We start from the raw sequence: 26,179 nt of genomic DNA, 5'->3' as shown, positions 1-26,179 counted from the left end.
TATAATTCCTAGCCATACAGAACAGCCGAGGCAATGGGTTTGAACAAGTGGGTGACCTCAATGCGTATTTGATCGAATTTGGCTTTATTTCCATGTTTCGGACGAAATTTTCGACCTTTAGGAATGCTTACCCCAGAAATTCTTTGCCCTCTCGTTGTAGTACTATCCAATAGCTATTTATTAGAGAGAGTCTATAATTCCTAGCCATACAGAACAGCCGAGGCAATGGGTTTGAACAAGTGGGTGACCCCAATGCGTATTTATCAAATTTGACCATTTTTACGTGTTACGGACGAATTTTTCGGCCTTTAAGCATGCTTACCCCAGAAATTCTTTGTCCTCACGTTGTAGTACTATCTAATAGCTATTCATTAAGGCAGCGTCTATAAACCCTAGCCATAAAGAACTACCGAGACAATGGGTCGGAAAGTGGGCGCCCTCAATGCGCATTTTATCGAATTTTGCTTTATTTCCATGTTTCGGACGAAATTTTCGACCTTTAGGAATGCTTACCCCAGAAATTCTTTGCCTTCTCGTTGTAGTACTATCCAATAGCTATTTATTAGAGCAGAGTCTATAATTCCTAGCCATACAGAACAGCCGAGACAATGGGTTTGAACAAGTGGGTGACCCAAATGCGTATTTATCAAATTTGACCATTTTTCCGTGTTACGGACGAAATTTTCGGCCTTTAAGAATGCTTACCCCAGAAATTCCTTACCCTCACGTTGTAGTACTATCTCATAGCTATTCATTAAGGCAGCGTCTATAAATTCTAGCCATAAAGAACTACCGAGACAATGGGTCGGAAAGTGGGTGCCCTCAATGCGTATTTTATCGAATTTGGCTATATTTCCATGTTTCGGACGAAATTTTCGACCTTTAGGAATGCTTACCCCAGAAATTCTTTGCCTTCTCGTTGTAGTACTATCCAATAGCTATTTATTAGAGCAGAGTCTATAATTCCTAGCCATACAGAACAGCCGAGGCAATGGATTTGAACAAGTGGGTGACCCCAATGCGTATTTATCAAATTTGACCATTTTTACGTGTTACGGACGAATTTTTCGGCCTTTAAGCATGCTTACCCCAGAAATTCTTTGTCCTCACGTTGTAGTACTATCTAATAGCTATTCATTAAGGCAGCGTCTATAAACCCTAGCCATAAAGAACTACCGAGACAATGGGTCGGAAAGTGGGTGCCCTCAATGCGTATTTGATCGAATTTGGATTTTTTTCCATGTTTCGGACGAAATTTTCGACCTTTAGGAATGCTTACCCCAGAAATTCTTTGTCTTCTCGTTGTAGTACTATCCAATGGCTATTTATTAGAGCAGAGTCTATAATTCTTAGCCATACAGAACAGCCGAGGCAATGGGTTTGAACAAGTGAGTGACCCCAATGCGTATTTATCAAATTTGACCATTTTTACGTGTTACGGACGAATTTTTCGGCCTTTAAGCATGCTTACCCCAGAAATTCTTTGTCCTCACGTTGTAGTACTAATAGCTATTCATTAAGGCAGCGTCTATAAACCCTAGCCATAAAGAACTACCGAGACAATGTGTCGAAAAGTGGGTGCCCCCAATGCGTATTTTATCGAATTTGGCTATATTTCCATGTTTCGGACGAAATTTTCGACCTTTAGGAATGCTTACCCCAGAAATTCTTTGCCCTCTCGTTGTAGTACTATCCAATAGCTATTTATTAGAGCAGAGTCTATAATTCCTAGTCATACAGAACAGCCAAGGCAATGGGTTGGAAATGTGAGTTATGAAGTTGTATTGTCGATAGACCATGAACAAATTTATTTTACATCAAAATTCTATATTTTTAGTCGTTGATAAGAGTTTTGAAAATCGCAAATGTGGGTTAAACATGCGTTAATACGAATCACTTCCTGGACTTTATAGATAATACTTTATTTGAATCGTTGTCATGATTTTTTTTATTGTAAATGTTAATTACAAAATCGTAAATATGAGTTAGAAATCTACAAACTATACTAGTAGTTAGAATTTTGTTAATGGGATATAAAAATCTTTGATTTTCTATATAAATCTTGTTTTCGAACAAATAAAGTCAATAACTATGATTTTAAAGAAAAACAAAATTGTCGCTCAAGTAGTTTTCCAAACGCAATTGCAGGATGACGAATTGCAGGATAGCTTTTCATAAAGAGAATTGCAGGATGAGAATTGCTGGATAGCTTGACACTAGTCAGTTGGTCTCTGGCGGATAGTTGTCTCATTGCCAATTTTACCACATGTTCTTACTTTTATAATTTTTAGAATTACCAAAATATTCCACGTACTATATATATATAGTTGGAATTTTACCAAAAGAGTTCCTGGATATTATCCCTTTGTCATAGTAACTTGATATTTAGAGGTAACACATGGTGGTTTATAGATTTACAGGTCAATCTATATATTATTTACAGTTTCTAAAAACATTAATAATATTTTTGTTACTAATCAGTTCTCTCAGATATCATAATAACTATGTGCATGGGCTGTGTTGTTGTTAGTATTGGCGGTAAACAATTCTAAACATTGGCTAAAGGTATAGGGGGAGGGTTGAGATCTCAACAAACATGTTATATCCCGCCGCGTTTTTGCGTCTGTCCCATGGCAGGAGCCTCTGGCTCTGACCTTTTTAATCTTGTGTGATTTTTAATTTGAGTTCATTTATATATTTCGGAGTATGACTTCATTATCACTGAACTATAGGACACATATTTTTTTGTTTATCGGCCAGCTGAAGCACGCCTCCGGGTACGGGATCATCTTGTTGTATTGAAGACCAATTGGTGGTTTGGCTGTTACATGTATCTATCTGCTATTTTGTCGGTTTGTTATCTCTTTGACACACTCCCCATTTCCATTTTCCATTTTAAGTTTTGTTGTTTTATGAAATAATTGTAAGATGACAGAACATGTCTGACCTTGATCTCATCCTCATGGATCTTTAAAATGTTAAGTTTTTGTAATACTTGTAGGTACACCTTTATCTTAAAGGTTTTCAACATAAAATTAATGGTCAGTAAAACAGGCGAGACATTTCAGCATGTGCACTTTTGCTCTAGTTACAATTTATAGTGAATATACACTGTAAGCCCAGTCTGACGGCAAATGCATCCGTTTTCATTAACCACCAAAGTATTCAATAAGAACTAAAAGTAATCGATTGCACAGTTTTACAAGAGATATTTCCTTCAACAATGAGCAAATATCATATCGCAAAGTCTTGGACGACTGAGTATATCTAAAGATTAATAACAAAACAGATAATCATTTGATAAATGTATTCAGTTTTTAGGTCCATCAATTTAGGTTTTCGGATCATCTTATGACCTTCGGATCATCTTATGACCTTCGGATCATCTTATGACCTTCGGATCATCTTATGACCTTCGGATCATCTTATGACCTTCGGATCATCTTATGACCTTCGGATCATCTTATGACCTTCGGATCATCTTATGACCTTCGGATCATCTTATGACCTTCGGATCATCTTATGACCTTCGGATCATCATAGTTGTTGTCTTTAGTGAGTAGTGGTAACCCTTCCAATGGTTCCAGTTTATACCATCAGCAAACGTTGTGTGGCTTCCTTTATGATAGAGGCCATTCAAGTTGCTCGAGTGGCATGCACCATACCACCACCCACCCTTATACTTCTCAGCACAGTTCTCGCCAGATGTGTCTTGGTCTTTGTCCATCGTTGAAAATCTGTTCCCATTTTGGTACCTCTTCATAGAATCACCTGTATGTATGGTATAAACGAAATTTTTCAAAAACAAAAATAATTATGTTCCACATCCATGACATATTTGCCAGTTTTGTTTCATTGTCAGCTGTTTGTTCATAACTTATAAGTTTGAATATCCGTATCTTAAGCCTCTCTTTGACAGACTATGAGATATATATGCGTAGAAACAATTGTGTGATACATATGTACTACTACTTTCACTTTGTATAATCTTTCGGACCGCAATTTGTTAGTTTGAGTATTTGAATATATTTTAAGAATCAAATGTTTCTATATACTTAGTACTAATTTTAAAGTGGTTATAACATTAACGATGCGCACATTTTACAATTAAGTACTTTCGATATTATTATAATAAAAGAGGCCCCTATTACCTGCATCCCCAGAATATCCAGTGATGTCTAATTTATATCCTGAACTTTCACTTCCAACTGAGAATTTGCTATAAACAGCATGTCTCTTACTGTTTCCAAAGTCTGACATGTCAATCCTGAGCATGTACTTTCCTTTTGAGGTTAGCTGATGCAAGTGGTCATTCCCTACAGAATAGAAAGAATCATTGTAAATCAATAGAGTCTCGATCCTAAAACGAAGGGTATTTATAATTACATTCTAATCAGTCTAATTCATAAAACTAGTTGACATTTTATGTGTTTTGCTGGTACAAAATGTATGATAATGTATGAACAGATCTAAATTTGTGACGGAGGTATATATGTCTCCCCACTGTATGAACATTTCTATATTTGTGACTGGGTCTCCCCTTTATATAAACATTTCTATATTTGTGACTGGGTCTCCCCTTTATATAAACATTTCTATATTTGTGACTGGGTCTCCCCTTTATATAAACAGTTCTATATTTGTGACTGGTTCTCCCCTTTATATAAACAGTTTTATATTTGTGACTGGGTCTCCCCTTTATATAAACAGTTCTATATTTGTGACGGGGTCTCCCCTTTATATAAACAGTTCTATATTTGTGACTGGGTCTCCCCTTTATATAAACAGTTTTATATTTGTGACGGGGTCTCCCCTTTATATAAACAGTTCAAAAACTATCAAAACCTTTGAATAGACTTATTAAGAAGGGATATAGTTACGATACTGTTGTCAGGTCATTAAAGATTGCATATTTCGGCGTTAATATTGATTCACTTATAGGGTCTTTGCATAGGAACTAAACACATTTATTCAAAAACCAGTTGTTGGCATGACACGGGTTATGTTCTTCTCATATATGTTATGATGGTATGATACTAAACTCCTAACGGGAAGGATTGTGCCTGATGTTCATATGATGAAATCATAATCTTTCAGTCAGTTTAATTGAAGTCTGGAGCTGGTATGTCAGTTAACTGCTAGTAGTCTGTTGTTATTTATGTATTATTGTCATTTTGTTTATTTTCTTTGGTTGCATCTTCTGACATCAGACTCGGACTTCTCTTGAACTGAATTTTAATGTGCGTATTGTTATGCGTTTACTTTTCTACATTGGCTAGAGATATAGGGGGAGGGTTGAGATCTCACAAACATGTTTAACCCCGCCGCATTTTTGCGCCTGTCCCAAGTCAGGAGCCTCTGGCCTTTGTTAGTCTTGTATTATTTTAATTTTAGCTTCTTGTGTACAATTTGGAAATTAATATGGCGTTCATTATCACTGAATTAGTATATATTTGTTTAGGGGCCAGCTGAAGGACGCCTCCGGGTGCGGGAATTTCTCGCTACATTGAAGACCTGTTGGTGACCTTCTGCTGTTGTTTTTTTTTCTATGGTCGGGTTGTTGTCTCTTTGGCACATTCCCCATTTCCATTCTCAATTTTAGTTCTATATTTGTGACAGGGTCTCCCCTCTCCCCTCTATATGAACATTTCCATATTTGTGACGCGGTCTCCCCTCTATATGAACAGTTCTATAATTTTGACAGTGTTATATGTCTCCCCTCTTTATGATCTTGTCTATTTTTGTGACGAGGAAAATAACGGTCTCTCCTCTATATTACCAATTCTATTTTTGTGACGGGAATATCGTCTCCCCTCGATATTATCATTACTATTTTTGTGAGGGAAATTTCAGTCTTTCTAGACTTACCACTGACGTCGTATTGTTTGAACCGATTGTAATAGACCCAAACTTATCAAGTCCTCTTCCAGTCTTCACCAAAAGCGTCTTTAAATACGAAGAAATAGATTTTATCCTGCATTAATGTTACAATGCTAAGTTTTTTTTTTACATATTCTGATATCGGACTTCTTTTTTTGCGCCTGTCCCAAGTCAGGATCCTCGAGACTTTTTTAGTCTTGTGTGTTTTTTTTTAATTTGAGTTCATTTACATGTTTTGGAGTTTGGTGTGACGTTCATTTTCAAAGAACGAGTAAATATTTTGTTTCGGGGTCATCTGACGCCCCCCCTTCCCCCATCCGTGTGCGAGATTTTCTGGCTGTGTTGAAGATCCATTTTGGTGGCATGCTATTTGGTTGAGCTGTTGTCTCTTGGACACATTCCCCATTTTCAGTCACAATTTCATTTTCAGTAATTTACTAATAAATTATATAGAAATATATAGATAATAAATTATGGATACATTTCATATTTTCCTGCAATGAACGAATATTGTTCATGTCATATTTTCATCTCCACAAAAAGATTTAATTTGATACTCGTTTTTTATGATATTTTTCAAAGGGTTCTCATTCGTTAATTAAAATTGAGCATAACGGTTACATATATAACTATTTGTGTTGTCATTTTATCTTTCCGAATCGATTAATATTAGACATTTGCGGAAACTAGGTCTATACCTAGGATTACACTTAGACTTACGATTACAGTTGACGAAAATCAAGGGGTCATCTCAAAATTAAAAAAATAATAATAATAGAGATACATACATGTAGTGAAACCAAATGATGCTTTTTTTGTTTCATGTTAATAAGTCTTTTCGGCGACATAATAATGCATGGCATATTATGGTCACAACAGATTTGAATCGTTGTATTGGAAGTCGCATAACTTTGTACATTTTAAATTATCCGATAGCTTGTTCAACCTTTACTCTATACTGTTTAATGTCTATTTAATTTTCTACACTTCCTCGACATATTATGGGGATTCGAACAATCTGTTGTCTTGTAGAAGGTGTCAATAGTACTTGTATTTTCGGATATTTTTTGTAGCCAACCAAATATAGCAAAGAACAATACCCTTCAAAGAGAAACAGAGTACTTTGCTACCAGCATTGTGTCTTAATTACCTTATTTTACAAAATCAACAAATATTTCGTTCAGCGGGTACTCTACAAACAGTGCTTTTGGAAATCACGGAAAATGCGATAAGTCAAGTTACACAATATAATTTAACCCGCCACAGCGCAGTGCTGTTGAAATAATCAGTATAAAACGTCAATACTCAAATGATTCCCAAAATCTCTATAAAAATTCAACAAAAACAAACAACTCAGAACCTGATAGTCATTTTACCTGCATTTCTGAAGGCGAAAGCAGTTCTAGTAACCGCTCGAGTTTGTCTGTCCGTCCGTCCGTCCATCTGTCCAATAGAACTTGGGTAGAAAAATTTCCTCAAGGTTTTCTTGTCTTCTATTGAAGTGACTGGTTTTATATTTGTTATGCTGCTTATTAATTATGAGTTGCAGCGTGTAAGTAACTGTTACATCTGCCTTAAAGTCACTTCTTTTATGCCGATATATTGAAATTTTACAAGACTCATTACACAAGGAGTATTTTTGTCAATGTTTTCTTGGCTAATATGGATTTTTTTAAGTTTTATATTTCTTTTTTGGTCTGCAGCTTCATCATGATAATGTTTTCTGGTAGTTTGAAATCTTACAACACTCACTCTTCCCTTCCAAGAAAGAGAATGATTAGTTGTGCTTAAGTATATATCCGACCTCAATCTATAACTCCCAGCGACGCAGGCCCAGGTCAAGGACCCGCTATTGGTCGTCTTTAGTTTTAAAAAATGTAAAGTAAAATAACTATTTGAGTACACTTATTTTGCATTTTAAAAAAGTCTGACGAATGGTCTAGATTATATATTCGACACAAAGATGTTCATTGTAAAAGGTGTTTTGTTTTTCGTATATATATATATATAAAAAAAAAAAAAACATTTTAATCAATAAACGTGCCCAATTCTGGAAAAAAATCTATACCGAATGGCAAGTATAATGCCGTGATGATGATGATGTTGATGATTGGTGGCTGATTAACGTCCAGCGGCAAATTAGGATGCATATTAAGGACGACATAATGCTGTGAAGAATAAATAGTTCTTAAAAACACTCCCGCTGCATCCCCTCACTCTCTTTTTTCCCCAAATAAGGAAAATTTATGTCCGAGCATAAACATTAATGTTGTCAACATGCCCATTATTTGGTCGCCTTTTCTTCAGCAGTCGAATGTTTATCGAAAGGTGTCACCGTTAAGGACACTGCATACGGAATTAATGTCTGAGAATGAGTACGGGAAAACAGTAATTCATTACCAAAACAATTCTGAAAATTCGGATAAAGGCGTTTCTTAAAAAGAAAGTCTATATATACACGTAATTTGAAGGAAAATTTCAGCATTATCGGATATTTCGTGCAGATCGCGGAGGAAGCCCTGAGAGAACCATGGACCTTCTGGAGTCCAAATAATTATGACGTCTTGTAAGGCTATTATACTTTTTGCTTTAAAGAAAAAAAAAGTATAAAAGCTTTTCAAGACGTCACAATTATTTGGACTAGGACCTTCGACAGAAAACTAAATCTTAGTCAATTAGAAAGTAGATAGATGCAGCTACGTGCAGAGGTCGAACTCACACCCTCACCGTTGACATGCGAGCGATACTGTAGTTGAGCTATTGAAACCACTTGGCGATCGTGACCGAGAAACATGAAAATTGTTAGTTTAAAGTTTATTGCCTAACAAGTGTTTTCCTTTCATATTATCAAAACCATACCGAACTAGTGTTCTCCTTTCGTGTTACCAAACCCAAACCTAACCAGTGTTCTCCTTTCATGTTATCAAAACCTTACAGAACCAGTGTTCTCCTCTCATAATACCGAAACCTTACCTAACCAGTGTTCTTCTTTCATGTTACAAAAACCTTACCTAACCAGTGTTCTCCTTTCATGTTATCATAACCTTACAGAACCAGTGTTCTCCCCTCATGTTACAAACCCTTACCTAACCAGTGTTCTCCTTTTATGTTACAAAAACCTTACCGAACCAGTGTTCTCCTTTCATGTTATCATAACCTTACCGAAACAGTGTTCTCCCCTCATGTTACAAACCCTTACCTAACCAGTGTTCTCCTTTCATGTTACAAAAACCTTACCTAACCAGTGTTCTCCTTTCATGTTACAAAAACCTTACCTAACCAGTGTTCTCCTTTCATGTTATCATAACCTTACCTTACCAGTGTTCTCCCCTCATGTTACAAACCCTTACCTAACCAGTGTTCTCCTTTCATGTTACAAAAACCTTACCGAACCAGTGTTCTCCTTTCATGTTACAAAAACCTTACCTAACCAGTGTTCTCCTTTCATTATACCAAATCCCCGTTTATACGAGTCCAAGTCTCGAAAAAAATTGATGTGGCCATTCATTCTTCGTTGAATCACCTAAACATAAACATAAACAGACAGTCTTATAGCAATCATATCGACGGTCAAACATAAACAGGCAGTCCTATAGGAATCATATCGACTGTCAAACATAAACAGGCAGTCCTATAGCAATCATATCGACTGTCAAACATAAACAGACAGTCCTATAGCATTTATATCGACTGTCAAACATAAACAGACAGTCCTATAGCAATCATATCGACTGTCAAACATAAACAGACAGTCTTATAGCAATCATATCGACTGTCAAACATAAACGGGCAGTCCTATAGCAATCATATTTGCTGTCAAACATCAACAGGCAGTCCTATAGCGATCATATTTGCTGTCAAACATAAACATGCAGTCCTATAGCAATCATATCGACTGTCAAACATAAACAGGCAGTCCTATAGCAATCATATCGACTGTCAAACATAAACAGGCAGTCCTATAGCAATTATATTGACTGTCAAACATAAACAGGCAGTCCTATAGCAATCATATCGACTGTCAAACATAAACAGGCAGTCCTATAGCAATCATATCGACTGTCAAACATAAACAGACAGTCCTATAGCAATCATATCGACTGTCAAACATAAACAGGTAGTCCTATAGCAATCATATCGACTGTCAAAAATAAACAGACAGTCCTATAGCAATCATATCGACCGTCAAACATAAACAGGTAGTCCTATAGCAATTATATCGACTGTCAAACATAAACAGGCAGTCCTATAGCAATCATATCGACTGTCAAACATAAACAGACAGTCCTATAGCAATCATATCGACGGTCAAACATAAACAGGCAGTCCTATAGCAATCATATCGACTGTCAAACAAAAACAGACAGTCCTATAGCAATCATATCGACTGTCAAACATAAACAGACAGTCTTATAGCAATCATATCGACGGTCAAACATAAACAGACAGTCCTATAGCAATCATATCGACGGTCAAACATAAACATACAGTCCTATAGCAATCATATCGACGGTCAAACATAAACAGGCAGTCCTATAGCAATTATATCGACTGTCAAACATAAACAGACAGTCTTATAGCAATCATATCGACTGTCAAACATAAACAGGCAGTCCTATAGCAATCATATCGACTGTCAAACATAAACAGGCAGTCCTATAGCAATGATATCGACTGTCAAACATAAACAGGCAGTCCTATAGCAATTATATCGACTGTCAAACATAAACAGGCAGTCCTATAGCAATCATATCGACTGTCAAACATAAACAGACAGTCCTATAGCAATGATATCGACTGTCAAACATAAACAGACAGTCCTATAGCAATCATATCGACCGTCAAACATAAACAGGTAGTCCTATAGCAATTATATCTACCGTCCAACATAAACAGGCAGTCCTATAGCAATCATATCGACCGTCAAACATAAACAGACAGTCCTATAGCAATCATATCGACTGTCAAACATAAACAGGCAGTCCTATAGCAATCATATTTGCTGTCAAACATCAACAGGCAGTCCTATAGCGATCATATTTGCTGTCAAACATAAACATGCAGTCCTATAGCAATCATATTGACTGTCAAACATAAACATGCAGTCCTATAGCGATCATATTGACTGTCAAACATAAACATGCAGTCCTATAGCAATCATATTGACTGTCAAACATAAACATGCAGTCCTATAGCAATCATATTGACTGTCAAACATAAACATGTAGTCCTATAGCAATCATATTGACTGTCAAACATAAACAGGCAGTCCTATATATAGCAATCATATTGACTGTCTACATAAACAGGCAATCCTATAGCAATCATATTGACTGTCAAACATAAAACAGGCAGTCCTACAGCAATCATATTTGGTTGAATAGAATTTCGAACAATTCTGCATTTTCCTGAATGCAGATATTACAGCTAAATTGTTTTCACTTTGAGGATACATATATTATCTAATAGTTTCATCATATTGGTATGTTTACTAATTTATATTATCTTCCTCTTTAGTTCTAAACACTTTTTTTTTTGACTTTTTCAATTTATGTTTGACTTTTACAATTATTCCTTCACATTTTTTTTACCTTAATACTACCAATAGTGTGTGTGAGATTTATTTCTATGTTCGTGAGAGCATTGCTTTTTGGAAGGCTGAATACAAACACTGACAAATCGTTATATTACCAGGCTGAATACAAACACTGACAAATCGTTATATTACCAGGTCAAACAATATCTACAATTTACTTACTGTCCAACCGCTGAAAAACGTTTAAACCGGAAGTCCTGTCGGGATAAATCGTTATATTACCCGGTCCAACTATCTACAATTTACTTACTGTCCAACCGCCGCCATTCTTCTCCATTTCACAGAAAACGTTGAAACCGGAATTTCTGTCAGGATAAATCTTGTATATTCCACTTTTACACGTTGATTTGTCCAAATTACTACATTCAGATGGTTTCCTGACTACAATAAACATGATAAAGTATAACGTATACTGAATACTGTAATTGATTGATGACTCCATTACGCTGCATAAATGGCTATTATAGTGGTTTATCAAAAGTAATTAATTAACGAAATTTCAAATCAAGATATGTCATACAATTTTATAAACATATGTTATGAACACTTATTTTAATTTTTTCCTTGACCGTTAAAGGCGAGTGGCATTAACCATACAAGCTTTTTTTTATGCATCCACCTGACCTACATCTGAAGAACAATTATAGCACTTAGGTCCTTTTGAATAAAGTTGTCCAAAATTCTGCCTAATGTAAAAGTTCAGCCTTTTTAGCGGTTCCAAGTTAATCAATTCTAAGCAGTTAATATAATTTCGAAGAAACACAAATCCTACGAAAGCCTATTGGGGTCACACAAAAAAAAGTAATTTTTCTCGTAATTACGAGATAAATTACGAGATATGTTTTTATCTCGTAATTAAAAGATAATTAAAAACCAATTGTTCAAAGAACAATTGAAGGTCTTTCCACAAGTAAAGATCTATTTTATTATCAAAATATTAAAAATGAATCTAAAATGTCAGTTCCTATGACTTTATAATGTATAAATATGAATTTAAAGCAAAGGTCAAAATCTAGAACGTCCTATTAATCTTTGACCTTGACCTCAATTTCAAGGTCATAAACCAAGGATCTCAAATCAAAAGACCCTAGGTCTTTATTATATATGGTTAATGAGTTATATCACTTTACGCATAATTCTAAATATAAGATGGGCGAAAACTCCTATTTATTGTTTACGCACCCTGTCAACCAAAATTTATAAGTAACGGCATGTCGCAACTAACAATTTAGTGAAAATAAGATGTTGATATGTTATAAGGTTTTGAAAATAAGTAAAAATAAGCCAAAATAAAAATTTAGAATGTGACCTTGACCTTTGACCTTGACCTTATTTTAATTTTTTTGGACCAAGGATCTCAAATCAAGAGACCCTAGGTCTCTATCACTTATGGTTTACCAGTTGGAAATGAATATCACTTAATTAAATGGAAAAGGGGGTATAACTCTCATATGGAGTCTCCGTAAAGCTTCGGTCCAAATGAATATCCTAATCCTGAAGATGTAACGAGCAATTTGGTAAAATAAATTTGTCGTAATCTTTTACGGTTGCGAAGGAGTAGTGGCCACAAGAAAAACAGTGTTTGGGGAGATAACTCTTCCAACGTAAAGTATTTTGTTACGCAGTTGTAAATTTTTAAAGCGTATAAACTATACGACATCATATTCCAAATATCTAAGCAACATCTTTTAAAACATCAATACTACACAAGAAAAAAATTTAGGCGGAAGAAAAAAAAAAAAAAAATAATAATAATCAGAACAAATTCAATAGGTCTTTCCACGGAAAAGTGGAAAGACCTAATTAACGCGTAATTACGAGAAAACAATCACGTTATAACGAGATAATTTTTTTTATCTCGTAATAACGAGATAATTTTCGCGTATTTACGAGAAAACTATCTCGTAATACAAGATAACAATTCATTTGGCCAATTAGATTAAGAGGATATTTTTGTAAAAGATTACAAAAATTTACGAGAAATAGTGAACATTTACTTAATTGCAGAAATGACTTTAAAGGGCAATAACTCCTTAAGGGCTTAATTGACAATTATGGTCATTTGACTTATATGTAGATCTTACTTGGCTGAACATTTTTGCTGCTACAGTTTATATCTATCTATCATAATATTAAAGAAAATAACCAAAAATTGAAAAAAAAAGATCATTATAATTACCAATTCAGGGACCAGGGACAGCCTCTTAACAACGGGAAGTCTGAATTCGTCTGAAAATTGTTACCCTGTCATATATATTTGCTCTAAATGCTTTAGTTTCAGAGATATAAACAATAAACTACATTTACACCCCCCCCCCCCCCCCCATCATGTTCTTTTTTTAGCCATGGTGGCCATTTTTGTTGGTGGGCTGAGCTTTGGATACATTTTTTTAAAACTAGAAACCCTAAGGATGATTAAGGCCAAGTTTGGTTCAATTTGGCCCAGTGGTTTCAGAGGAGAAGATTTTTTGTAAAAGTTAACGGACGACGACGGACAACGGACGCCAATTGATGGGGAAAGTTCACTTGACCCTTTGGGTAAGGTGAGCTAATAAAAACGGGCGTTTTATCAGGTGCCCCGGAAGGATAATCACGATCTGTATATCAATATATATATATATAATTTTATCTCGTAATTACGAAATAGTTTTCTCGTAATTTCGCTATAGTTATCTCGTAATTACGCGATAACTATCTCGTAATTACGAGATAAAAAAAATCTTAACTCGTAATTACGCGATATTTTTCTCGTAATTACGAGATAGTTTTCGCGTAATTACGAGATATGTATCTCGTAATTTCGAGATATGTATCTCGTAATTTCGAGATATTTATCTCGTAAATACGAGATAATTAAAAGAAATTGTGTGACCATAATAGGCTTTCGTTTATCCTTATTCGGTTCAAAGGAAGTTTTTTTTATATCCTCAATTGACCATAATCAAGCTTACTGTTAATAATTCAAAGGCTAAATAGAACAACTCATACAGTTGTCCAAAATTCTGCCATATGTAAAAGTTCAGGCTTTAAGTTTTAAACTGTTCCAAGTTAGACAATTCAAAGTAGTCAACATAATGTCGAAGAAACACAATTCTTAAAATTGCAATAAATCAAAGGAAATTATACAGGCGAGTCTTATAAAATAGTTGGTAATGCATCAGTTGTTCTATTTAGCATTTGAATTAATAGCAATAAGTAATACGTCCATCCATTGCTCATGCTTGTTGTGTATGGTACCCTACTTCAAAAACTGTAAACTGTTAGACAGCTGGCAGAACAAAGTCGCAAAGGTTATAATAAACTCTAAAATGCTCTGTGTTATTGGAGTAAGGATGAAAATTTCTAACAAATTATACGGACCGTCAAAGGATCGCATATTTTGCTAGGTTAGATTTTCTACCTGGTACAAGATATTGCAAAATGATTTTTACCGAACTTAAATTATCAAAAAATGAATATTTGAATTATATTAATGGCATATCCCAGTTAAGCCTTTTTCAACTGATTTTTATAGTTCGTTCTTATGTTGTACTGTTATACCACTGTCCCAGGTTAGGGTAGGGTTGGGATCCCGCTAACATGTTTAACCCCGCCACATTATTTATGTATGTGCCTGTCCCAAGTCAGGAGCCTGTAATTCAGTGGTTGTCGTTTGTTTATGTGTTACATATTTGTTTTTCGTTCAGTTTTTTTTATATAAATACCGTTAGTTTTCTTGTTTGAATTGTTTTACATTGTCATATCGGGGCCTTTTATAGCTGACTATGCGGTATGGACTTTGTTCATTGTTGAAGGCCGTAAAGTGACCTATAGTTTAATGTCTGTGTCATTTTGGTCTCTTGTGGACAGTTGTCTCATTGGCAATCATACCACATCTTCTTTTTTATATAGACCATTATATACATGGAAACTAAATATAAAAACATTTAAGAAGTTTTTTGGTATAGATGCTTGTAATAAGCTGAAGTCCGAAACCCTCGAGAACTTGAAGCGAAACCTCGGGCCTCTCGTCTTAAATTTCTGGCTAGAACATTGAATGATTTTTTATTCCGCATGCGATTGAAAGATAGTAATGCATGTCAAACGTGTTGTTTTGAAGAATCCGTTTTACATACATTGTTGGAATGCCAGGAATGTTTCTTTTCTGATTTGCACAATTTCAGGAACCTGCATGTTAAAGTGTAATCTTTTAATAATATATAAGATATCGCATATATCGTAATGCACTATTACGGTTTCTTTTATTCGTTTCTATAAATGTTTATTGTCAAAGGTTGGATTTTAAAAGAAATCCTTTTAACGATTATAAGGACGTTTTTTGTAATTAAAGTGATGTTTTTATTTACATGCAAATTATTTTGCTTATATTTTGAAGGAAACAAAATGGAATGTATAATGTTGATCTTTGACCTTGTTTGAACGATAATTGCACCGTACAAATGATTGACAACTGTTTAAATCAGAAAGACTTAACCCGGATAGGAATACCAATACTGTGTTTGAAGAGTTGTCAACGTCCATTGATGGTTTGACGGTGGCAAGTTTCAAACACGGGACTGTTATTCTGCTAATCTTTCAACTGAACATGTGCTGATCACAAATTTAACAGTTACATTCTTAGGTTGTGTTCAGAACTATACTTTGTATTTGAAAAAAAAAACCCAGACATACGTGAACATGTTCGTTGTTGTTCTTCCTCCGAGTCTTTACAATCACACTCCCAGACATACCTGTACATGTTCGTTGTTCCTCTTCCTCCGAGTCTTTACAATCACACTCCCAGACATACCTGTACATGTTCGTTGTTGTTCTTCCTCCGAGTCTTTACAATCACACTCCCAGACATACCTGTACATGTTCGTTGTTGTTCTTCCTCCGAGTCTTTGCAATCACACTCCTTAAAACCCAGACATACCTGTACATGTTCGTTGTTCTTCTTCCTCCGAGTCTTTGCAATCACACTCCTTAAAACCCAGACATACCTGTACATGTTCGTTGTTCTTCTTCCTCCGAGTCTTTGCAATCACACTCCTTAAAATCCAGACATACCTGTACATGTTCGTTGTTGTTCTTCCTCCGAGTCTTTACAATCACACTCCCAGACATACCTGTACATGTTCGTTGTTCCTCTTCCTCCGAGTCTTTGCAATCACACTCCTTAAAATCCAGACATACCTGTACATGTTCGTTGTTGTTCTTCCTCCGAGTCTTTACAATCACACTCCCAGACATACCTGTACATGTTCGTTGTTCTTCCTCCGAGTCTTTACAATCACACTCCCAGACATACCTGTACATGTTCGTTGTTCTTCCTCCGAGTCTTTACAATCACTCTCCCAGACATACCTGTACATGTTCGTTGTTGTTCTTCCTCCGAGTCTTTACAATCACACTTCTTAAAACCCAGACATACGTGTACATGTTCGTTGTTGTTCTTCCTCCGAGTCTTTACAATCACACTCCCAGACATACCTGTACATGTTCGTTGTTCTTCTTCCTCCGAGTCTTTACAATCACACTCCTTAAAATCCAGACATACCTGTACATGTTCGTTGTTCTTCTTCCTCCGAGTCTTTACAATCACACTTCTTAAAACCCAGACATACGTGTACATGTTCGTTGTTGTTCTTCCTCCGAGTCTTTACAATCACACTCCCAGACATACCTGTACATGTTCGTTGTTGTTCTTCCTCCGAGTCTTTACAGTCACACTCCTTAAAACCCAGACATACCTGTACATGTTCGTTGTTGTTCTTCCTCCGAGTCTTTACAATCACACTCCCAGCCATACCTGTACATGTTCGTTGTTCCTCTTCCTCCGAGTCTTTACAATCACACTCCCAGACATACCTGTACATGTTCGTTGTTGTTCTTCCTCCGAGTCTTTACAATCACACTCCCAGACATACCTGTACATGTTCGTTGTTGTTCTTCCTCCGAGTCTTTGCAATCACACTCCTTAAAATCCAGACATACCTGTACATGTTCGTTGTTCTTCTTCCTCCGAGTCTTTACAATCACACTCCCAGACATACCTGTACATGTTCGTTGTTGTTCTTCCTCCGAGTCTTTGCAATCACACTCCTTAAAATCCAGACATACCTGTACATGTTCGTTGTTCTTCTTCCTCCGAGTCTTTACAATCACACTCCCAGACATACCTGTACATGTTCGTTGTTGTTCTTCCTCCGAGTCTTTACAATCACACTCCCAGACATACCTGTACATGTTCGTTGTTCCTCTTCCTCCGAGTCTTTACAATCACACTCCTTAAAATCCAGACATACCTGTACATGTTCGTTGTTCCTCTTCCTCCGAGTCTTTACAATCACACTCCCAGACATACCTGTACATGTTCGTTGTTGTTCTTCCTCCGAGTCTTTACAATCACACTCCTTAAAACCCAGACATACCTGTACATGTTCGTTGTTGTTCTTCCTCCGAGTCTTTACAATCACACTCCCAGACATACCTGTACATGTTCGTTGTTGTTCTTCCTCCGAGTCTTTACAATCACACTCCCAGACATACCTGTACATGTTCGTTGTTCCTCTTCCTCCGAGTCTTTACAATCACACTCCTTAAAATCCAGACATACCTGTACATGTTCGTTGTTCCTCTTCCTCCGAGTCTTTACAATCACACTCCCAGACATACCTGTACATGTTCGTTGTTCTTCTTCCTCCGAGTCTTTGCAATCACACTCCTTAAAACCCAGACATACCTGTACATGTTCGTTGTTGTTCTTCCTCCGAGTCTTTACAATCACACTCCCAGACATACCTGTACATGTTCGTTGTTGTTCTTCCTCCGAGTCTTTACAATCACACTCCCAGACATACCTGTACATGTTCGTTGTTCCTCTTCCTCCGAGTCTTTACAATCACACTCCTTAAAATCCAGACATACCTGTACATGTTCGTTGTTCTTCTTCCTCCGAGTCTTTACAATCACACTCCTTAAAATCCAGACATACCTGTACATGTTCGTTGTTCTTCTTCCTCCGAGTCTTTACAGTCACACTCCTTAAAACCCAGACATACCTGTACATGTTCGTTGTTGTTCTTCCTCCGAGTCTTTACAATCACACTCCCAGACATACCTGTACATGTTCGTTGTTCCTCTTCCTCCGAGTCTTTACAATCACACTCCCAGACATACCTGTACATGTTCGTTGTTGTTCTTCCTCCGAGTCTTTACAATCACACTCCCAGACATACCTGTACATGTTCGTTGTTGTTCTTCCTCCGAGTCTTTACAATCACACTCCCAGACATACCTGTACATGTTCGTTGTTCCTCTTCCTCCGAGTCTTTACAATCACACTCCTTAAAATCCAGACATACCTGTACATGTTCGTTGTTCTTCTTCCTCCGAGTCTTTACAGTCACACTCCTTAAAACCCAGACATACCTGTACATGTTCGTTGTTGTTCTTCCTCCGAGTCTTTACAATCACACTCCCAGACATACCTGTACATGTTCGTTGTTCCTCTTCCTCCGAGTCTTTACAATCACACTCCCAGACATACCTGTACATGTTCGTTGTTGTTCTTCCTCCGAGTCTTTACAATCACACTCCCAGACATACCTGTACATGTTCGTTGTTGTTCTTCCTCCGAGTCTTTACAATCACACTCCCAGACATACCTGTACATGTTCGTTGTTCCTCTTCCTCCGAGTCTTTACAATCACACTCCTTAAAATCCAGACATACCTGTACATGTTCGTTGTTCCTCTTCCTCCGAGTCTTTACAATCACACTCCCAGACATACCTGTACATGTTCGTTGTTGTTCTTCCTCCGAGTCTTTACAATCACACTCCTTAAAACCCAGACATACGTGTACATGTTCGTTGTTCCTCTTCCTCCGAGTCTTTACAATCACACTCCCAGACATACCTGTACATGTTCGTTGTTGTTCTTCCTCCGAGTCTTTACAATCACACTCCCAGACATACCTGTACATGTTCGTTGTTGTTCTTCCTCCGAGTCTTTACAATCACACTCCCAGACATACCTGTACATGTTCGTTGTTGTTCTTCCTCCGAGTCTTTACAATCACACTCCCAGACATACCTGTACATGTTCGTTGTTGTTCTTCCTCCGAGTCTTTACAATCACACTCCCAGACATACCTGTACATGTTCGTTGTTCCTCTTCCTCCGAGTCTTTACAATCACACTCCTTAAAATCCAGACATACCTGTACATGTTCGTTGTTCTTCTTCCTCCGAGTCTTTACAATCACACTCCTTAAAATCCAGACATACCTGTACATGTTCGTTGTTCTTCTTCCTCCGAGTCTTTACAGTCACACTCCTTAAAACCCAGACATACCTGTACATGTTCGTTGTTGTTCTTCCTCCGAGTCTTTACAATCACACTCCCAGACATACCTGTACATGTTCGTTGTTCCTCTTCCTCCGAGTCTTTACAATCACACTCCCAGACATACCTGTACATGTTCGTTGTTCCTCTTCCTCCGAGTCTTTACAATCACACTCCCAGACATACCTGTACATGTTCGTTGTTGTTCTTCCTCCGAGTCTTTACAATCACACTCCCAGACATACCTGTACATGTTCGTTGTTGTTCTTCCTCCGAGTCTTTACAATCACACTCCCAGACATACCTGTACATGTTCGTTGTTCCTCTTCCTCCGAGTCTTTGCAATCACACTCCTTAAAACCCAGACATACCTGTACATGTTCGTTGTTCTTCTTCCTCCGAGTCTTTGCAATCACACTCCTTAAAACCCAGACATACCTGTACATGTTCGTTGTTGTTCTTCCTCCGAGTCTTTACAATCACACTCCCAGACATACCTGTACATGTTCGTTGTTCCTCTTCCTCCGAGTCTTTACAATCACACTCCTTAAAATCCAGACATACCTGTACATGTTCGTTGTTCTTCTTCCTCCGAGTCTTTACAATAACACTTCTTAAAACCCAGACATACGTGTACATGTTCGTTGTTGTTCTTCCTCCGAGTCTTTACAATCACACTCCCAGACATACCTGTACATGTTCGTTGTTGTTCTTCCTCCGAGTCTTTACAATCACACTCCCAGACATACCTGTACATGTTCGTTGTTCTTCTTCCTCCGAGTCTTTGCAATCACACTCCTTAAAACCCAGACATACCTGTACATGTTCGTTGTTCTTCTTCCTCCGAGTCTTTGCAATCACACTCCTTAAAATCCAGACATACCTGTACATGTTCGTTGTTGTTCTTCCTCCGAGTCTTTACAATCACACTCCCAGACATACCTGTACATGTTCGTTGTTCCTCTTCCTCCGAGTCTTTGCAATCACACTCCTTAAAATCCAGACATACCTGTACATGTTCGTTGTTGTTCTTCCTCCGAGTCTTTACAATCACACTCCCAGACATACCTGTACATGTTCGTTGTTCCTCTTCCTCCGAGTCTTTACAATCACACTCCTTAAAATCCAGACATACCTGTACATGTTCGTTGTTCTTCTTCCTCCGAGTCTTTACAATCACACTTCTTAAAACCCAGACATACCTGTACATGTTCGTTGTTGTTCTTCCTCCGAGTCTTTACAATCACACTCCCAGACATACCTGTACATGTTCGTTGTTGTTCTTCCTCCGAGTCTTTACAGTCACACTCCTTAAAACCCAGACATACCTGTACATGTTCGTTGTTGTTCTTCCTCCGAGTCTTTACAATCACACTCCCAGCCATACCTGTACATGTTCGTTGTTGTTCTTCCTCCGAGTCTTTACAGTCACACTCCCAGACATACCTGTACATGTTCGTTGTTCTTCTTCCTCCGAGTCTTTACAATCACACTCCTTAAAATCCAGACATACCTGTACATGTTCGTTGTTGTTCTTCCTCCGAGTCTTTACAATCACACTCCCAGACATACCTGTACATGTTCGTTGTTCTTCTTCCTCCGAGTCTTTACAATCACACTCCTTAAAATCCAGACATACCTGTACATGTTCGTTGTTCTTCTTCCTCCGAGTCTTTACAATCACACTCCCAGACATACCTGTACATGTTCGTTGTTGTTCTTCCTCCGAGTCTTTACAATCACACTCCCAGACATACCTGTACATGTTCGTTGTTCCTCTTCCTCCGAGTCTTTACAATCACACTCCTTAAAATCCAGACATACCTGTACATGTTCGTTGTTCCTCTTCCTCCGAGTCTTTACAATCACACTCCCAGACATACCTGTACATGTTCGTTGTTGTTCTTCCTCCGAGTCTTTACAATCACACTCCTTAAAACCCAGACATACCTGTACATGTTCGTTGTTCCTCTTCCTCCGAGTCTTTACAATCACACTCCCAGACATACCTGTACATGTTCGTTGTTGTTCTTCCTCCGAGTCTTTACAATCACACTCCTTAAAACCCAGACATACCTGTACATGTTAGTTGTTGTTCTTCCTCCGAGTCTTTACAATCACACTCCCAGACATACCTGTACATGTTCGTTGTTCCTCTTCCTCCGAGTCTTTACAATCACACTCCCAGACATACCTGTACATGTTCGTTGTTCCTCTTCCTCCGAGTCTTTACAATCACACTCCCAGACATACCTGTACATGTTCGTTGTTGTTCTTCCTCCGAGTCTTTACAATCACACTCCCAGACATACCTGTACATGTTCGTTGTTGTTCTTCCTCCGAGTCTTTACAATCACACTCCCAGACATACCTGTACATGTTCGTTGTTCCTCTTCCTCCGAGTCTTTACAATCACACTCCTTAAAATCCAGACATACCTGTACATGTTCGTTGTTGTTCTTCCTCCGAGTCTTTACAATCACACTCCCAGACATACCTGTACATGTTCGTTGTTCCTCTTCCTCCGAGTCTTTACAATCACACTCCCAGACATACCTGTACATGTTCGTTGTTGTTCTTCCTCCGAGTCTTTACAATCCCACTCCTTATCTGTTTTACATTCATTGGAGAGAAGTTCTACCACTTTTTCGGCATTCCTACCGTTAAAGGTCACACCTTCAAACATAGTTAAGAAAGGGGATCTATAATTCTGTTTGACAGCTTCAGATTTACTAATGTTTTACCTTATCAAACTGGACCAAACCTCAACTTATCCTCAAAGTCATTTCCCATTTTTTTAATCTCTCTTCTTTCTATTTTATACATAAAATGAAAAGAAGGTATATGAAAAATATTTGCAAGTTACACACTTACTAAACTATGGTCTTTATTTATCCGGACCAAATGATTGTAGCTAAATGTATGCGAGTTTAAAAATTATTTGTGTAAATACACGAGATTTCAATTAAAAAGTATATCCTCAAGTTTTCGTTATAAAAAGGTACTAGAAATATATATTATATATATTTGTTTATTTTACACATTAAGGTGTAGTACATTTGCGGCTCCAGGGTTATTCGATTGTTTTAATGAATATATCCGCGTGTACAGTACGTGATGGATGTTTGTTACCAGTAAATTAAATCACATATTTACTGAAGCAAAAGACAGTAATTGTTTTATTCTATATACCGAGACAGTACTTACAGAAATGTATTTGATGACAATTATTTGCCAAAAACAATCTATATCAAACGATTTGAACATAATTATATACGTAAAAGCACGCGCAGAATGCGCAGTGAATATACTTTTAGCCGCAGGTCAATATGATTACTTCATATAGAAAAACCTGTTAATGCGCTATCAATATGGAATAAAATAAATTATTTTACCAGACGGACATTCCTTTTCAAAGTTGAAATCTGCCAAAGAATTGTTTACAGCCAATACTAACAACAACACAGACCATTATGATATCTGAGAGAAATGATTCGTAACACAAATATTATTCATGATTTTAGAAACTGTAAATAATTTGTAGATTGACCTGTAAATCTATAAACCACCATGTGTTACCTCTAAATATCAAGTTACCATGACAAAGTGATATATCCAGGAACTCTTTTGGTAAAATTCCAACTATATATAGTATATTAGGTATAATTGCCTATGAGACAATCTCCACCAGAGACTAGTTGACATAGTAATTAACACCTATAGGCCATCGCACGACCATCAACAATATGCCACATACTTTGCATAACTAATTTCCGGATGATTGATTCGTGTTTGCTTAATTTTCCACTGGACTAAAACAAACAAATAGATAGTACAAGGATCTGAGGATTTTCATAAGAACTTGGAAGCATTAAAGAAAATTTAGAATATATTGGAAAGCATTATCATATCAAATTTAAAGTATATTTGAAAGCATAGTATATTTGAAGCCATAATAGCTAATTTAAAATATTAAGATATGGGGTTGATTGAAAACAATTAAGATAGAAAAAACCTATATAAAAAAAAGATATTTTACAAAAATTGTGACGGCACATCAGAAATATCATCCTTCAATTAGTTTGCAAGGGCTGGAGGATGTAGGAACGAAACTATAGTTTGATAGGAAATTGATAGATCACTGCGCCGATTGATTATTTGTAAAGTGTCAATAAGGAAGATGATTGAATTCAAAACAATCACTGAATTTCTTGGACGAATCCAGGATTTGAATCTATGGTGGTGTATTCCTAAGAATTAAAACGAGAGGACCGAATTAGATGTGTTTTTTCAAACCTTTTTTATTGTTTTTTTTTTAAATTTTAGGCACCCCTCTTACGTTAATCCACTAATTTTGTCGCTCGTGTCTTCAAATACCAATCAGATGCATTTTTAAAATTTACCTTTTTTGAACTAATTTTACCGATTTGAGGCACCCCTGGTACTTATTGCGTCGCTCATGCCATTAAAGACGAACAGCAGAAAATAAAGTGTTACTCCATCGTGGACCCTGCCATATGCATGTTGACATCTAGATATGGTCTTATGGTGCATTGCTATCCAAACAGTTTGAAAATATCACTACTACAGACTAAATTAACTACTACTTTTTCATTGTACTACAGATTATAACATGGCATTTTTCATATCGCATGTATTATCAGCCCTAGGTTCAATATCAGCCCAAGAGACGCTAGGCTCGAGGGCTGATATTGACCGAGGGCTGATAATACATGCGATATGAAAAATGACATGTTATAATCTTTTTATCATATGCTTCAACCGTAGAGACAAATAACAGATTCATATATTGATCCTTTTACGTGGTTCCCGAAGTTAAAAGAGTAAAAAAGTTCACGGCCGTCGGGCCAAAAATTTAATACATTCAATATGAAAATCTTTCTATCATATGCCTCAACAGAGAGAGAAGAAAAACATTTTAATATGGACGAGTCGACAAAAAAATAATTCAACAATATACATAATGATCATTGTTTGGAAAAATAAACTTTTTAAAGAAACTTTCTAAATTATGTTTCAGAAAAACTTAAAAAATGCATTTATAAAATAATTGTTTTTTTGTTTTTTTTAATTTCATTTTTTTATTATTTTAAGCAATATACTTTCCAGTATTCAAATAATTGTTTTGTACACTACTTTGTAATGTTTTTTACTAAAAACGTAGCATTGAGGTGTATTTTCCGGAATTAGCCGAGTATTACCGGAATGCCATGTGATAACGTTACGAAAAGGCATGTGATAACAATCGAAGCATGTGATAAACTTTTCATATCAGCCCGCTAAGCACCAATTCGAAAAATATGGAATTTACGTCAATTTAATGCTATTATCATACGGTAAAGTTTATATGTTATTTAGTCTAAGTATATGATAATTCATTTTATCACATATTTGTTACGAATACGTCTGGTTTTGCATATGCAATAACCTCAAAATTGCCCGGGGCAAAAAAGAGCATATTGATATTGTGCCCTGATTCTAAATGACGTGACGTCACTGCGTCCTTAACGACACGTTTGTGATAAAATGTTTAAGATTTTACCTTTTATCTTTCATTAAATTGTTATAATTGACCTTTTTTTCTCTTTTCTGCAGAAATTAAATATGTGATAAAAAGATTATAACATGTCTTTTCCATATTGGCCCTGGTATCATCCCTCGACCCATATCGGCCCTCGGCTAAAGCCTCGAGGCCGATATGGGAGTCTCGGGATGATACCAGGGCCAATATGGAAAAGGGCATGTTATAATCTATACGTATTAAGGAAAGTAAATGAATTTCATCGGTTAAAATGAGATAAGATAATGTATACTATTGACAGCAATTACACATGTGATATAAGACACACGAACACATACTGTTGACAATCCTAGGACATGTGATCTAAGTCACATACGCATTTACTCTTGAGAGCCTTAACACGTGATCTAAGACACATAATCACATACTATCCTAAGACATGTTATCCAAGACACATGAGCATATACTCTAGAGAGCCATTCCACATGTGATATAAGACACACGAACACATACTGTTGGCAATCCTAGGACATGTGATATAAGTCACATACGCATATATGTACATGTAACACTCAGAAACGTGTCCTTCCCCCCAAGCGTGTCCTTCCCCCCAAACGTGTCCACATCTACGTCACTGAACTGCAAAAACATGTCTAGTTGTCTAAGGGCGCCAAAGCGTGTCATTTGTATAAACGCTCAAACGTGTCCATTTTTTAATAAACCCACAATCGTGTCCAATCCCCCAAACGTGTCCATATCAAGCTTTTTATTTTACTGGAACTATCATTCGTGTTCATATTATAAAAACGTAGGTTATTTGTTATTGTATACT

General features: G+C 36.7%; 1 protein-coding gene across 1 annotated transcript; it reads right to left on the bottom strand.

Annotated features, from left to right (window-relative positions):
* Positions 1–3,463: 3,463 nt before the first annotated feature.
* LOC143051460 (ryncolin-4-like) lies at positions 3,464–11,877 on the bottom strand. The gene is made up of 4 exons (XM_076224346.1): positions 11,727–11,877; positions 9,307–9,403; positions 4,152–4,316; positions 3,464–3,771 (listed from the first exon to the last, which is right to left on the bottom strand). The coding sequence occupies exons 1-4, from the start codon at positions 11,868–11,870 to the stop codon at positions 3,521–3,523; spliced, it is 657 nt and encodes a 218-aa protein (XP_076080461.1). The 5' UTR covers positions 11,871–11,877; the 3' UTR covers positions 3,464–3,520.
* Positions 11,878–26,179: the final 14,302 nt, after the last annotated feature.

The sequence above is a fragment of the Mytilus galloprovincialis genome, chromosome 11 (genome assembly GCF_965363235.1).
Source record: "Mytilus galloprovincialis chromosome 11, xbMytGall1.hap1.1, whole genome shotgun sequence".
Lineage (NCBI taxonomy): Eukaryota > Metazoa > Mollusca > Bivalvia > Mytilida > Mytilidae > Mytilus > Mytilus galloprovincialis.
Note: the sequence above shows the minus strand (reverse complement) of the source record. Positions and strands in the feature narration are given on the sequence as shown.